The sequence below is a fragment of the Prionailurus bengalensis genome, chromosome C1 (genome assembly GCF_016509475.1).
Source record: "Prionailurus bengalensis isolate Pbe53 chromosome C1, Fcat_Pben_1.1_paternal_pri, whole genome shotgun sequence".
Classification (NCBI taxonomy): Eukaryota; Metazoa; Chordata; class Mammalia; order Carnivora; family Felidae; genus Prionailurus; species Prionailurus bengalensis.
Genome location: NC_057345.1, coordinates 193,117,028 through 193,132,790, shown reverse-complemented (window position 1 = coordinate 193,132,790; position 15,763 = coordinate 193,117,028). Strand labels below are relative to the sequence as shown.

The 15,763-nt window shown below is 45.9% G+C and overlaps 1 protein-coding gene across 3 annotated transcripts in view; it reads right to left on the bottom strand.

The window, feature by feature from the left end:
• ADAM23 (ADAM metallopeptidase domain 23) overlaps nt 1-9,470 on the bottom strand; it is a 189,277-nt gene extending 179,807 nt beyond the window's left edge. The window contains exons 1-2 of one of the 3 annotated variants that reach the window (XM_043577617.1): nt 8,893-9,470; nt 7,512-7,729 (exon numbers count right to left, since the gene is read on the bottom strand). In XM_043577617.1, the coding sequence (XP_043433552.1) occupies nt 7,512-7,729; nt 8,893-9,106 (432 nt within the window). In that variant the 5' untranslated portion in view covers nt 9,107-9,470. The remainder of the gene's footprint in view (nt 1-7,511; nt 7,730-8,892) is intronic. The other 2 variants (XM_043577619.1, XM_043577618.1) reach the window with 2 other exon arrangements.
• Nucleotides 9,471-15,763: the final 6,293 nt, after the last annotated feature.

Here is a 15,763-nt window from a genome sequence, read left to right as displayed (position 1 = left end):
TGAGGAGATGACAACATGGCGATACAATTACACCACTTGGCCCTACCCCGCTTTGGAGGAGGCTACCAATGAACTGTTGACCCACAACAACCCCTTAATAAATCTTCACATGGGGCAGTCAGTGGGGAGGTGCAAAACTATAAAATACAGATGCTCACTGCTGCTGGCCTTACTCTGGGCCTTGAGTGCCCTCCAGGTCATAGGGCTTCTCCTCAGCCCAGAGAAGCAATACTACAAAGTCGCCGGACCATAAAGCACTCACTCACAATTGCATCCCAGCATGGAAGGACAGCACGTGTTGGAAGTCAGCCCTTAGAGGTGTGGCACCCAAAAGCCACCAGGTATGGATGTTAGCTTAAAGGCCACCAGCCCTGCTTCCATGTTCACAGATATCCTGACCTCTGGGTACCGGCCATTACATTGCCCTAATTTCAACCCTAATTGGCTGATAGGCTTATGTAGTTCAGACTCATCTCTGGTAATAGATAGCCAAACATTAAATTGTTGGGACCATATAACTAAGTTTTCTTTAAACCAAGCTACACGTGTGCCTCCAACCCTTACTACTTATGGATGGAGACCTCCTTGGAGAAGGGTACTGCCTAATTATTTACAAGGTGCACCCAACGACCCCTCAGATTTACTGAGAATTTGTGATACTAGTAAATGCTCCTGATGGTTCAAGCAAACCTTAATCTGGGCACCCCAAATCTCTGCAACCTTATTAGACCCCTTGATCCCTCAGTTCCCCTCCTGGGTAACTACCTGAGAGAGCCACCCCTCTCTCTGGGATGGCTCCCTCCACCGGTGGCAACGCTGGAGATGACAACACCCAAGCCCACAACGTCATGGGACACAACCTCATCCCAAACACCGCCTCTGCAACCTTGCACTATGGCAGAGATGACACCCAGAAAAGACACAGCAGACTTGGTTGAGGAACTGAACACCTGTTTATCTAAACTCCCTAGTGATGACCCCCTTGGGGGGTATTTTGCAGTTAACAACGTGTTTACCCCAGAACCTCTTGCTTACCACAATGCTGGCTGCTCAGGTGTGGGGTGGGACTCTGGCTGCCGAGCTGCTCTCTGCTGTGCCTATGAGTTTGGCAAGGCCAGGGTATGAGTCCATCTCACAACCTTATGGGAGCCCTTTTAAACACTTCACTCGGTTGCCTGCCTTCCCCACACCCATTAGATTGGCCCACATTATGCATCCTCCTGGGGCTCAGTGAATTTAACTTCCATTGAGAGGACCCCTTCCTGACTGCAGATCCTGCCACCACCGCAGCATCCCCTTCTACACCCGCTGGAAGGACCACAGTTACAGGGTCACCTCTCCACACCCCCCTGGGGGGACCCTCCCACACAGCCACTACTCAGAGCTCCTGTTCAAGCCCTCCAATATAGTCTTAATATATTTACACAATGGACAGAAATCAAGCTCATTTGGGGGGGGGGGGCTGCTGTAACTGCTGGGCATGTTACCGAGCTCAGCAAAGGCTATTTCCCAAGTTTCTACTCAGCTGATTTATTGACTCGGCCCCCATTTGCCCAACAGAAGGCACTCAACCGGTCCCTGCAGCTTGCCCGCAGCTCTCCGTGGTGCTCAACTGCCCCCATGCAGGACACTTTTCGAGACAGCATGTGGCACCTGCAGGAGTCTGTCCGCATGTGCCCTTTACAATCCTCCATATCTGCCCCAGGCACCGACACCACACGGATGAATGCGACCTGCACTTTGTCCCAAGGAGCACAGTCCCCATGGTCTTGGTTCTTCCCTCAACCTCCAATACATCTGCATCCCTGCTGGCCCCTGGGAAATCCTGTCTGTCTATATACGTGTACTATAGTCTCCCCAGGACTACCCTCACAAACCACTAAGCAGAACCCTCAGTCTGTCTTCCTGCCTCCCTCACATCAACAGTGTGCAGGGTTCATCCCCATTACGTCAGGTGCAGGCCTGCTACTATCTCTCATAGGGACTGGACAAGGCACTGCTGTATCAGGCACCCAAAAGCAAATTAAGGCACACACCCACCGGCCAGCAACTCCGGCTGAATACATTGGGCTGTTACACCAAACCCGAGTCTTTTTAAAGAAGTTTTTTTTTAATGTTTATTTATTTATCTTTGAGAGAGACAGAAACAGAGTGAGGGCAGAGGAGGGGCCAGAGGGAGAGAGGGAGACACAGAATCCAAAGCAGGTTCCAGGCTCTGAGCTGTCAGCACAGAGCCCGATGCGGGGCTCGAACCCATGCACCGTGAGACCGTGACCTGAGCCAAAGTCGGATGCTTAAGCGACTGAGCCACCCAGGCGCCCCACCAAAACTTCGTCGTTAACGCAACAACAACATGATTCTTTAGCAGAGGTGGTTTTGTATAACCGTTTAGCTTCAGATTACTTATTGGCCGAGGAAGGAGGTATACGCGCTGTAAACGGAATCACCTGCTGCATGTGTATTAGTAATTCTGGACAAATTCTGGGAAACTTACAAAAGACGGCCCAACAGGTACAAGTATTTCATAACCTCACCCAAGCGTTTTACCAAATACCTTAACCTTATTCAAGGGCTTTATTTTCTTGGCTGGATCTCAACAAGAGAAGGGAATGGTTATGGACAGGATTTCAAACTGTCACGTGTCTACTGACATTTTGCTTTGTTCAAATGTTCATGGGTTACGTGACCAAAACTCTGCCCGTGCCTTTTAATACCTCCACCATCCTGGCAGTGCCTAAAATTTTTCCTAAAGATTAATTCCTAAGCAGCACAGGGTCAATTGTGATGAGAAAAACAACTTTTTTGTTGTTGTTTCTGAGCTGCTGCCTAAGCATTTTATAGCCTGATATAACCCTGTTCACACCCAGAATCTGGACATTTAGATAAGAACTTGAGTTCAGGATTCCCACTCTCAGTTCCCACTTTGGTTTTCCCAGGGCACCTTTTAAAATAACCACTTAGGGGGCACCTGGGTGTCTCAGTAGGTTAAATGTCCAACTGTGGATTTCGGCCCAGATCATGATCTCACGGTTCATGGGATTGAGCCCTGCATCAGGCCCTGACAGCACAGAGCCTGCTTGGGATGGTGTCTCCCCCTCTCTGCCCCTCCCCTGCTCATGCTCTTTCTCTCAAAATAAATAAATAAACATTTTTTAAAATAAAAAATAAAATAGAATTAGCATTTAGAAGTTAAGCCCTTGAAAACTTAGTGACCTCGGCCCCAAATGCCTCATAAGTAACAGGTGCTTGCTGCTCTGCTGTCTATGTCCTGCTCATCGTGACTTGGGACGGAGGACTGCTCAGGTGCTCGGAGACCTACCTGTCAACCCCTATGTGGGTGGCTTGTGCCCCCTCATTCTGCATATTCTTAATTCCACACACCAGCTCTGGCTCCCCACAATAGGGAAGGTAACAAAAGATTGAGCTGTGTGCAGGCCAACTAAAGTCAAAGGAGGTGACATTTCTTTTCCCTAGACTCTGTGCTATGCATAGTGTACCTCTTCCATCCCTTCCCAACAGGAAGAGAAAAGAATCCCAAGGGAGCAGGATACAGGGTAAGTAATTTGTTACTAAAGGAAAGTTCCGCGAAAAGGTCTAAAAGGGAAAGAATACACCATCCTAAATATACTTCTTTGACATAAGAACTACTTTAGTCTGATTATTTCTAAGAAACAGCAGACACAGGAGAAGTTCTGAAAACCAGAGCACAAGTTATCCTTTTGTTAGAGTGGTTTCCATTTTATAAGAACTCTCCATTTGTAAGGGTCTCTCTCTCTCAGGAAGACAATGATTCTAAACATCTAGAAACTCTCCTCAGTGGAGAAAGCAGAGTCTTCTCTCACCACTTACTGTGTTTTTCCTGATAGCTTCCCACAACTGGATCCCCACCCACCCACCCCCAACATCTTCTTTTGTCTTTAGCTGAAGATATTATCTAAGGTAGTGACTTGGGCAATTCTGAAGAGTTACTCAGTTTTCCTGGGTCTCCCCCATGCATACAGGAGGTACACATGTTATAAAACTTCTGTTTGTTTTCCTCCTGTTAAGCTGTCTTTTATTGCAGGGTGTGGCTCAGCCCAGAACTTAGAAGGGTAGAGGGAAATTTATTTTTCCTCTTCTACAGGCTCATTAACTTTCTTAGGAACAGATCTCATAGGATTATCTCAGAATGAATGAATGAATGAATGAATGAGTGAATGAATCCAAATTGTTTCTCCCTCTTTTTAAATGTATGTCCATTTAATTAATATATTGCATTAGTGGTCCATAAAATGCTTGTGTTTAGTAATCATCCATTTTTGCTTGTAAATGTCTTGGGGCACCTGGGTGGCTCAGTCAGTTAAGTGACCAACTGTGGCTCCGGTCATGATCTTGCAGTTTGCGAGTTCAAGCCCCACATCAGGCTCTCTGCTATCAGCACAGAGCCGGCTTCAGATCTTCTGCACCCCCACTCTCTCTGCCCCTCCCCGACTTGCGCACGCTAGTTCTCTCTCTCTCTCTCTCTCTCAAAAATAAACATTAAAAAATAAAAAAGGTAAGTCTTGGTAACAAAGCAAAACTAAATGTTTCCATTTCAGACCCTGAAACTTCTACAAGGTGGTAAACTGACTTCCTAAGTAAGGAAAAATTTACGCTAATTCATCAGAAAATAAAACTGTCTATAAAGAAACTTGAATTGCGGTAAGCACCAAAACTCAAGGAATATAACCATTTCAATCCAAGGTGACCACATTCCCCATCTGCTCTTGACCATCTCGGTTTATGTCCATTATCCTAGCCTGATGATTAAGCGTGCCCACTGTCACTCTCAAAAATGGCACAGTTTGGACAATAAGTTATTCATCACCTTATCTGGAGACAAAAAGATTCCTAAACAATCTCTGACAAAGAGAACTTTCAGGTTTTTAGAAACACTACTATTACGGAGGTGCTTTGCATCATCTGTTTTTAAACTCGTGAATTGTGAAAGAGTTAATAACATTTTCACTTTCACAGTTGTAAAGTAATAAGGACTGATCAACACTCCATGTTTGTGAAATAAATGTAAAACTCTGCCTTGCCACCCCTCTCTGGGAACTTCCCTATCCACCTGTACCCCCGGTCTGAGGATCCACGAGAATAGCACAGTGATTCAGCATTTCTAAGGCATTCATTAAAATGTGCTTGAGTGCAATGAAATCAGGAAAGGAAAAAAAGATACATAATACACACACTAAAATCAAAACTTCTTGTATAAAAGCAAGGATGATGAAACTCTATCGAATCTCTCTTTGCTGAAACGTTTGTAAAGCAGCTGAACTGACAAGTGTCTCCCATGACTATTACTGGCAAGTCAGTTATCTTAAGACACAGCAGGAAACATATGGGACACTTTTTGTCACCTCGTTCCAGAAATGCTTAAAAACAGAAATAAGAGGGAAATCACAGAACACAAAGGGAAATTTCACGACACAAGACGCTGTTTATACCTGTGGCGGCGGGGGGCACTTTTTAGAATCTTGCTTATCTCATGTTAGTGTCTCCTGGGGGTCAGACGGTGCCTTGTCCATCTGTGCACCCTTATCTCTTATCTCTGAATCTTTAGCACACTCCTTTGCACGGGAAAAATGTGCAACCAATGTGTGTTGAATTGAACTAATAAGAAAAGGAGAAAAACGCTTCCAAATATAATTTCTGTGTAAGCATTTTTTTCAAAGATAAAAAGAACCCCCACCACCTCGCCCCAACAGCAAGTATGTGTTCCGTGGTGAGAAATCTACGTGAGTGGCAGGACAAGGTTTAACAAACCATATTATCATAAAAATTAAGATACAGAGGAGTCAAACCATGGCCTACCCAAAAAGCAACCGCATAACATTAGACCAGAAGATAGGCGTCAGTCATAGCCCTTAAAACTTGAGCTATAAAAATATCCTCTGAAATATTTTTAAGTCTCAGCTCAGGAGGAATTGAGCATTCTTTGAAATACACTTTAAGGCAACTTGTGTGTGTGTGTGTGTGTGTGTGTGTGTGTGTGTGTTATTCCTCCAACACCCTAGGCAAAGGCACCGGAGTTCGAGAGCCTACCACCCAACCACAGAAGGTTTCATTAATTAGGACAGCCAGAAAATGGGTCTCAATGCACTTCTCAAAAGGGCCTTGGATTCGCCTTCCTTAAAGTCACCATCCACTCATCCCATCAACAAGATAAATGGGCAGACAGGATCCAGGAGTCAAGCCATTAAGTTACATAGGAGCAGATGTCATAGGGCTGTGAGAACAGAGTCCTGGAGTTCATCTCAGCCAAGGTGGGTAACAGCCCCATCACAATACTGTGAAACAAAATTAGCTGCTCCAATAATATTCTGTATTGAATAGGAAGCATTTTCTCAGAAACCTGACTTGTAAAAAATAATAAAAATGAAATGTTCAGGCCTCTTGAAGTTTCTATTAGCCATTTTACAATCTTTGGAAAATCACCCAAAAGCCTTAAATTTCTAACTCCTCGTTTGTAAAATGGGAATAAATACCATTACCACTTACCTATGTTTTAGAAAACAATGATATGAACCACAGATACTTTTCTTAAACGCTAGATGTTAGACAGTTACTGCTTTTCTCAATTGAACAGGTATAGTCCAAAGTAAAATATCTAACATACAAACTCTATTCTCTGCTCCTGATAAAGAACACAGGCACTGATGACCAACCCGTTGTATAAATCTGCTTGGCACCCAAAATATTACTAACTCAAATAAAGAGCAGTAAGCAAGAAAAAAAGATCCTTCAAACTCTTTGGACATTAAGCCCCTCATCTTCTGTTGAGTGCCTTTTTAAAAATCAGTGTCACTTTCTGAACCAACTGGAAAGTAAAGCAACGACTCACAACGAATGCAGATGAAGTCTTGAAGGACTATGATGGCCCAAACTGGTCTCTATATTACATAAACAGTTTGTATATATTCGCTATAATCTTTTTAAATGCCAAATTGTTTACCTGCTGAAAATATGTCAGAAAAAAAGTATTTTTTACTATGATCAATTAAAGAAATTTAAAATCAAAGTCAAACACTCAGTTTCTACGTGAAAGTGATAGGGACTCTGCAGACAAATAGCCTCGTAGAGCAATCTTCTGTGTGCAGACTGAAAGCAGTTTTCATCATGGGGTGTAGAACACTGCACCCTTATAAAAAGCCTCACAGAAATAAGTCAGGACCATAAGCATACTCACTTAACTACCCTTCAGTGTCCAATGCAACTTAAAGACACATGGACCCCATTTCAGCTATTGGATTTAAAAAAGCCATAAGAAATTCAAATTCCACATTAGTGTCAGAGAGAAAAAAACAAACAGCAATCCTATCCCAGTAGATCCCAGGTTTACTTCCTCCAGTCTCTCCTCTCTCATAATATTGATTGATTTCCTAATAAAATGTTGCAGTAAAATTTTTGAAATCGGATTCTGGCAGCAAATCAAATCAAAAGACAACTCTCCGTGGCAGCTACTTTTACATACCCAGACCCATGCCTACCTTGTTATGTTTTTGCTGGTGTCTCGTCTTTGTGTCAAGAACATGATAAGGGCTTTCCGAGTCTTGGTTGATGTAATATATGAGTCTTGAAGGCAGTGTGATTTCTTTCTGCATTGCATTCCTGTAACTGGTATCATTGCTGCTATTCTGTTGCGATGTGTTGTCTTCGTCTGCCAGGACTTCCAAATTTTTTTCTGCAGTTTCATTCCAATGCGGAGCTGGGGTGGGGGGGGTGCACAAAGATACACAAATACACACATATGCCCAATAAATACATATGTACTACAATGTTTTTCCATCAATTGCAAAACCAAAGTTTTCCATTTATAAGCAGGTAAGAAGTAGAGACACAGCAAAGCAAGTTATCCCAACAATGAAATGGCCTGGATAGGTTAACAGCCAGTGAGGCATATACGACGATGTACTATTTATTGTCTTAGTGTTTTTTATGTGTATTTCTAACCAGTCTCAAATCTACACTTCTAAGTATGGGGAGTCGGGGTGTGGGGGGTGGAATGGACTTGAAGGAAGACGTTAAATGAACATGCTCAGAGGTTTTGACCCTCTTCTCCATCCCTTGAGTCTACAGAAAGCTCAATGGGACTCTGACTAGGAGTATCCCATCGGAGAGCTAAGAATGCTCCTAAGATAACTGGAGTGCTGAATTCACGGGCACGGGTTGTTAATTGATTCATTAAACAAAACAGACAATTCCTTTTTCTTTAAACTTTGAGACGAGCAAAAATTCTCTGCCATAGAGGGAAGCAGATGCTGGCAGCGTTCCAATTCCTTTTATTTTCCTGCCAAGGCCAGCTTTCTGCTTCCACTGATTTCCAATCATCGACGTATTGAATATCATATTATGTTAATTGTTCATTATAATGACAAGCATTTTGAGAATTACAAACTAAAGGTCTCTCTCTCCGAAGTTTCCCTCCCCCATCTTAAGTCCCACAGCAGTGAATAAACCCAGCAGGCGATATGAGGAAACAACACATTACCACTATTATTATTACAGCCTCCCGCATTCACATTCAGGCTCTCCACCCAAGAAGCAACTTGCTCCCTCACTGCATTTACCGTCCACCGGTTTCCCCTCCGCCAAGTTACACAGATCGCTGAGGGACCCCGCATCCACTAAATACCTTCCAGTGGAACCGACAGTAATTGGAATGGGTTTTTAGTGAATGCAACAGAAACGGACTTCAAAAAGTGAACTGGAATGAACAGGGGTTTGGGAAAGAGGTGGAGAGGCAGGCAGGGTGGCTGGGAAAGGCCGGGCCCGGGACGTGTCCGGAGCGCACGGACCCGCGTGCCCTTCGCTTTCCTCTGCAGGGCCCCGCAGGCAAGGCAATGCAAAGGGCACCGGGGCCATACCCACCGCTGGGTGCAGCAGCCCCCCAGGCACGGGGCCGGGACGAGGTGGCGAGTGGAGGCAGCAGGAGAAGGACGAGGAGCAGGCGGCAGGGCGGCGCGCGGGCCAGGGCGCGGGCAGGCGCCGGGCCGGCGGGGCCGCCGCGGGGGCCGCCGGAGGCTCGGGGAAGGCTGTAGCCCGCCAGGGGCGGCCGCCGGGAGCTGCTGCCGGGCGGCTTCATGGCTCATAGCTCCCGGGCGCCGCTCGGTGTGGCCAGCGAGAGCGCCGGGCTGGGCTGCGGGGAGGCTGCGGGCGGAGCCGGTCACGCCGGCTCAGCGCGCATGGTGCCGCCGCGGGCAGGGGGCCGGGGCTCGGGGCTCGGGGCTCGGGACTAGGGGCTGGGCGGCGCCCCCTCCCCTGCTCGCCTCTCAGCCCCTCCCGGGCGGCCGCTGAAGAGTCCGGGGGTCCTAGTCGCTCCGCCAACTTGGAGCCTCCCCAGATGCTCCTCCCTCCCTGCGGCGGGCGCGGCCGCTCCAGCAACTGCGGGGGCTGCTGCTGGGGCTGAGGATGCTGAGACGGCGCGTGAGAGCGAGCGGCGCGGGGGCGCGCGGCGCGGGCGTGCGCCCCGCCCTCGAGAGCGCGCCCGAGCGCGCCTTCGGGTCCTGATGCTGATGCTGATGCCGATACGGATGCCGTTGCTATTGCCTGGCACAGGACGCACTGCGCATGCTTTATCGTGGAGGAAAAGGGAGAGGGGAAAAAAAGCAGCAGAGTGATGCAGCATCCCAGGCAGCATCAGAGGTGACGGTGGCATCTTCAGAGGTGGGGGCGGGAGAGGGGGGTGGCTGGCAATAAGAGATTAGCCAGAGGGGAAGAAAGAAGCGTACCGCGGTTTCCAGGCCAGAGACAAAGATGATTTGGGAGAAACAATCAACCAGAGAAATCTACCTGCCTCTCCCACCACCCCAGATCTTAAATACTCCCCCCTCCAATTCCAACCCCCTTCTCCGGGAGACCCTAAGGCCAAGCATTTCCTTCCTAATCCTTTATTTCCTTCCTGCAAATTAATATAAAGGATTGCGGCCGGAGAGGTAAAAATAGCGCTGCTCCTCATTCAGCTGGCTCTTAGCCGGTGAAAAGAGGACTGCGACGCACGTTTGCTCGTTGCAGGCTGGTGAGGGCTGGTGGGCGCGCTGAGCCAGGAGGCCTCGCAGCGAGCCAGACTCCCCAGGAGGAATCCCCAGAGCTGGGGCGCTCCCCCTCCGCCCCACCCCCACTCCCGGGCCTCTGTCCCCTGTGCCTATGCGTAGGGGCTTTTCCGAAAGCTGAAGAACCCGGAAGGGTGTTTGCTCAAAAGTTCAGAAAGCGTCACTGGGTGTATCTGGGAAGACTTAGAAACCAAGTGTGTGGCAGCTATTTTGGGAAATCCATCGTTTGTCAGCCATATGGGTGGACTTGCACTGGGGAGGACACACCACAGATTTTGAGATCCAGCCCTGACTTCTTCAGAGTAAGGGGGCGATTTTTCTCTTGCTGCTGTAAAAAAAATGTAAATCCAGAGTCCCTGAGTTAGGTAGGTTAGCAGCCACTAAATCCTATGGTTTGTTTCCATTTAGGGCCTGTGACATATTTCTGCCCCCAAAGCCCCACAATGCAAGCTTTCCTTTATTCATCCATCCAATGGCAGTGAGTGATAACAATGTTGTCTTACTCCATTATTAGTATTTAAAATGGAGATTATAACATCCACTGCGGGGGATCCAGAGTTCCAAAACTAAAAGAAAAAAAATACGAGTATAAAGCACCATAGTGATGACAGGGTTTAGTGTTGTTGGCCATATTCTCCACCCTAAAGAGGTTCAGAAAAAGGCTTCCCCAAATGTGCCACTTTGGCATGTGGATTATTTAGAGCTGAAGGCAATGGAAACCCTGTGGGCTCAAGAGAAAATTTTGCCCCTCCTTTAACTGCCTAAAAGAATTTAAATTGGGGATCTTTCTCAGAATAAGAGTTACTACCAAGGATAACATTTATCTGAGTGGCCCCCATACAGCAATGCAAACATCTAATTACCAAACATGTGCTTATTCTTATTGCCAGGTGCACCGACCTTCTCTCCTTTGGAACCCCCAGCGCCTATCCCATTCCTCAGCCCAGGGTAGTGTATATATCTCAGTTCACCTTTCTGTTTTGAGAACTCTCATGTATGTAGAGTTCTCATATGTATGAAATTAAATTTTATTTTTCTCCTTTAATCTGTCTTGTGTCAGTTTAACTCTTAGACCGGCCAGAAGAACCTTTGAAACATAGAGGAGAATTTTTCCACCCCAACAACCCCCATTTAACAAAGAAGGAAGAGGTAGGGAGTGGGGAGAGAGATGGAAGGAGGGAGGAAGGCAGACAGATAATACAGAGACCAGAGATCACAGAGCTGTTACGGGGTTAAACACTAATATTAGCTCATCCTCTCTATATCATAACTAAGATATTAACTTATTATCACACATGTATTTTCAACGTTTATTTATTTTTGGGACAGAGAGAGACAGAGCATGAACGGGCGAGGGGCAGAGAGAGAGGGAGACACAGAATCGGAAACAGGCTCCAGGCTCCGAGCCATCAGCCCAGAGCCTGACGCGGGGCTCGAACTCACGGACCGCGAGATCGTGACCTGGCTGAAGTCGGACGCTTAACCGACTGCGCCACCCAGGCGCCCCGTATCACACATGTATTAATGTAAACTTGTAACTAATGCTGGTTTCCCCCAAATGAGGGCAGCAGTAATGTTCCCTTTGGCTCAGTATTGTCCCTAGAACCTAGTATGGTGTTTGTGGCACCAAGAAGGCGCTCAGAAAATATGTCATCAATGAATAAACAAAAATGTGTGGTGCACTATAGCAGGAGTCACACTGGAGCAAGCTGATGAACACTTCTTCCTCCCCGTAGTTCCTACTTGTATGTCAGTGTTCTTGGGGGTGTCTCAAGACAAGCATGTCCTGGCTAAGTTTTCCCAACTTATATTTGATATAATGCTATTATCTTGAAAAAGGGCTTGGGAGGAAGGAGGTGTACAAGGAATGAGAAAAAGGAAGGAAATGAAAGACGCAAAGATGCAGTTATTTGAAAGGACTCTCCTGCAATTAGTGACAATGTCTCAAAGCCTGTTCCACCCTCTTGCACTGCTGGTGGGAATGCAAACCGGTGCAGCCACTCTGGAAAACAGTGTGGAGTTTCCTCAAAAAATTAAAAATAGATCTACCCTATGACCCAGCAATGGCACTGCTAGGAATTGACCCAAGGGATACAGGAGTGCTGATGCATAGGGGCACTTGTACCCCAATGTTTATAGCAGCACTTTCAACAATAGCCAAATGATGGAAAGAGCCTAAATGTTCATCAACTGATGAATGGACAAAGAAATTATGGTTTATATACACAATGGAATACTATGTGGCAATGAGAAAGAATGAAATACGGCCTTTTGTAGCAATGTGGATGGAACTGGAGAGTGTTATGCTAAGTGAAATAAGTCATACGGAGAAAGACAGATACCATATGTTTTCACTCCTATGTGGATCCTGAGAAACTTGACAGAAGACCATGGGGGAGGGGAAGGGAAAAAAAAAGTTAGAGAGGGAGGGAGCCCAACCATAAAAGACTCTTAAAAACTGAGAATAAACTGAGGGTCGATGGAGGGTGGGAGGGAGAGGAGGGTGGGAGATGGGAATTCAGGAGGGCACCTGTTGGTGTGAGCACTGGGTGTTGTATGAAAACCAATTTGACATTAAATTTCATATTAAAAAATAATAATAAAGTGCAAAAAAAAAAGTCTATTCCAGTAAATAAAGCTATCTGTCAACCTGGACCAAGTGAACATCCACCAGTTTAAGCCACCATTCCATGCACTCAAGGAACAGAATGAGGACTCATTTCAGTTTCTAATAAGGAGCAGGAGTGTTTACAGGAAGTTGTCTTTTACACTATAATCAAAAGACTGCATTTATTTGCAGAACTTTAATGTTTACAGGCACGGCTGGAGGCAAATGAGATAGTGAGTTACAGAAGGAGTAAATCACTCAGAAAAACTTACCAGAAGTTTGTTCCTTAAACCATACATTTTAGTGAAGGTTAAAAACTGAATCAAAAAAAAATTTTTTTTGAGGGGAGGGGGGAGAGAGAGCCTGTGTGCGCGCACATGCGTATGAGTTGGGGGAGGGGCAAAGGGAGAGGTAAAAAGAATCTTAAGCAGGCTCTGTACCCAGCACAGAGCCCAGTGCAGGGCTGGATCTCACAACTGTGAGATCATGACCTGAGCTGAAATCAAGAGTTGGACGCCTAAGCAACTGAGCCACCCAGGTACCCTCCCCACCCAGAATTAAATATTCTTTAAGTGGATAATTTGTTAGTTTGGAAATATTCTTATCAGATAGTTTAGAATATTTATGGTTATGCAGTTTAGTTCCAAATATTATCTGTGCTCTTGTGATATTTAATACTTCGTTAATCACCACCTGGTGCTTTGCTCTATATTCATGTTTGTGCTGTCACCTTTCCCCTCTCGAAAAAATACTGAACTAGGCTGCATCCTGGTCATCTCCGATGCCCAGAGCCTACAACAGTACCTGGAATGGAGTCAGCACTCAATAAATGTGTGCTGAGTAGACAGCCAATCACAGGCAGAAGAGGGAAGCATTCAGCAAGCTGGATTAGAATGTAGAAAGGGATGTATGAGAAGTGAGTGCTGTGATAGCTCTGGTTAGATATGAGTGCTGCATTCCAAGGACATCAGCGACCATTGCAGTGGCCTGGTCAAAGTGGCAGGCATGGAAATCTGCTGCAGTCGTAGGTGAAGGCAGGAGACCAGAAGATCCTTGGGAAGGAAATTAACCGAGTGATATGGACACCAAGTGAACGCAAATAAGGGGATGTGCGACCCGTGTCCAGAAAGAGTAGCCATACTGCTCACGCAAGTGGTTCAGTTGGTCTGGTTCTGGAAGACACCAGAAGTCCTCTCTTTACAGGGGGAAGAACTGGACCCACTTTATAACCAGTGAGAAAACTGGGCCTGGCCAAGACCACGTAAAAGTAAGGGTAGAAATATTAGATTTGGAAGGCCTCTGCCTCTAGCGCACTGAGACTCTGGGGGAGAAGGGAGATAAAGGCATCACAGAAAAGGGGCCTTGGTGGGTGAAAGCTGGCAAAAAAGGAGGGTGATGTAACAGAGCAGATGCGCAAGTATAATTAGAATGGAAGAACGATTTGGCCAAAAAGCCAAGGTCAAAGAAGGCATGCAGCAAACCAGTGGATGGCAATGATGTCGGCGAGCGGTCTGCAGAGTGACAGCAACAGCACAAACAAGGGCCAAGGGTGGCTGGGCTCAGTGTCAAGAGAGCTGGCTGGGGGCAGATCCGGTACAGATTCCACTCAGGGAGGTTTCTCCCTCTCTTTTTAGAATGGCTGTGAAGACTGAGTTTGCGAGTGGCAATTAATATCACCAAAGAAAGAAGACAGTGTGCTTCTTGGGGAAAGTGAAAAAAAAAAAAAAAGGAGTGAGATCTATTATTGGTGCTTTGCACGTGGTTCAAGGGTCAGCAAACAGTTTTCTATAAAGGGCCAGATAGTAAATAGTTTAGGCCTTGTGTGCCATATGGTCTCTGACGCATATTCCTTTTTTTTTTTTTACAACCCTTTTAAAAATGTAAAAAGCATGCAGCCTACAGGCCTAGTTTGTCAACTTACCATTTTTAACTATATGTGTGTATATATATCTATCTTAAGGTTAACATTTTTCATCAACTGCACTATCTCCTATGCTTGTGAGCAGAAAAGCATATGCAATGCTCTACATGACTCTAACTCCAAACAAAGCCACTTCTCACTGAAATTTAACTATCCATTTAATTAACAATATAGTTGCTTAATTCTTTTTTTCAACTTTTTTTTAATGTTTATTTATTTCAGAGAGAGAGAGACAGACAGAACGTGAGCAGGGAGGGGGCAGAGAGAGAAAAAGGGAGACACAGAATCTGAAGTGGGCTCCAGGCTCTGAGCTGTCAGCACAGCCCCGACGCGGGGCTAAAACCCATGAACCGTGAGATCATGACCTGAGCCGAAGTCGGACGCTTAACTGACTGAGCCACCCAAGCGCCCCGTGTAGTTGCTTCATTCTTAATTCACATGCATCACTTTAAGGGATTCTTACGGAAAGCAGCATTGCCCTATTTTAGAGATAATTCCCAAACTTAGACAATGGAGGGGAATGTCAGAAACCATTTCCCAAAAAAGCACAGATACTGAAAGATCCCAGACTTTTCTTTTGTTTTGCCAAGGTGTATTTTCTGGTGAGCAGACAGATGCTGAATAAATGCTACAGCCATGACAGCTGGGGGGATGGAGTAACGCTCAGTGGCAGCCCTTCCTGGAGACTGTTGCCATCAGTGATCTGCCTGCATTCCCCAAAACTCAGTCCTAAGAGGCTGTGAGGCAACAAGTATGTTCTCCTGACACAGGGCCACACCCAACATCTCAGGCAACCTTCAAGTTCATGAAAAATCAGTCTACAAGTCTATGTTAAATATACCTGTGCTCGTTCTGAAGAATAGATCACAGTGGAACAATTCCAGAAGTCAAGATGTGACTTATTCCAGCAGTGTTCCAACAGTATTATTTTTCTGGGAAAAGAAAAGATATTTACTATCAAAACTGCAACGGCCACAGACATTTCTAGGGGAATAGTTGAACACACAAAAATGTATCAAACTGCCGAAGTGTGAAAATATCTAAAGAAAGGTGACCCCTCTTAAAACCTAAAACTAAGGGGGTGCCTGGGTGGCTCAGTCGACTGAGCATCCAACTCTTGATTTCGGCTCAGGTCATGATCCCAGGATCGTGAGATCAGAC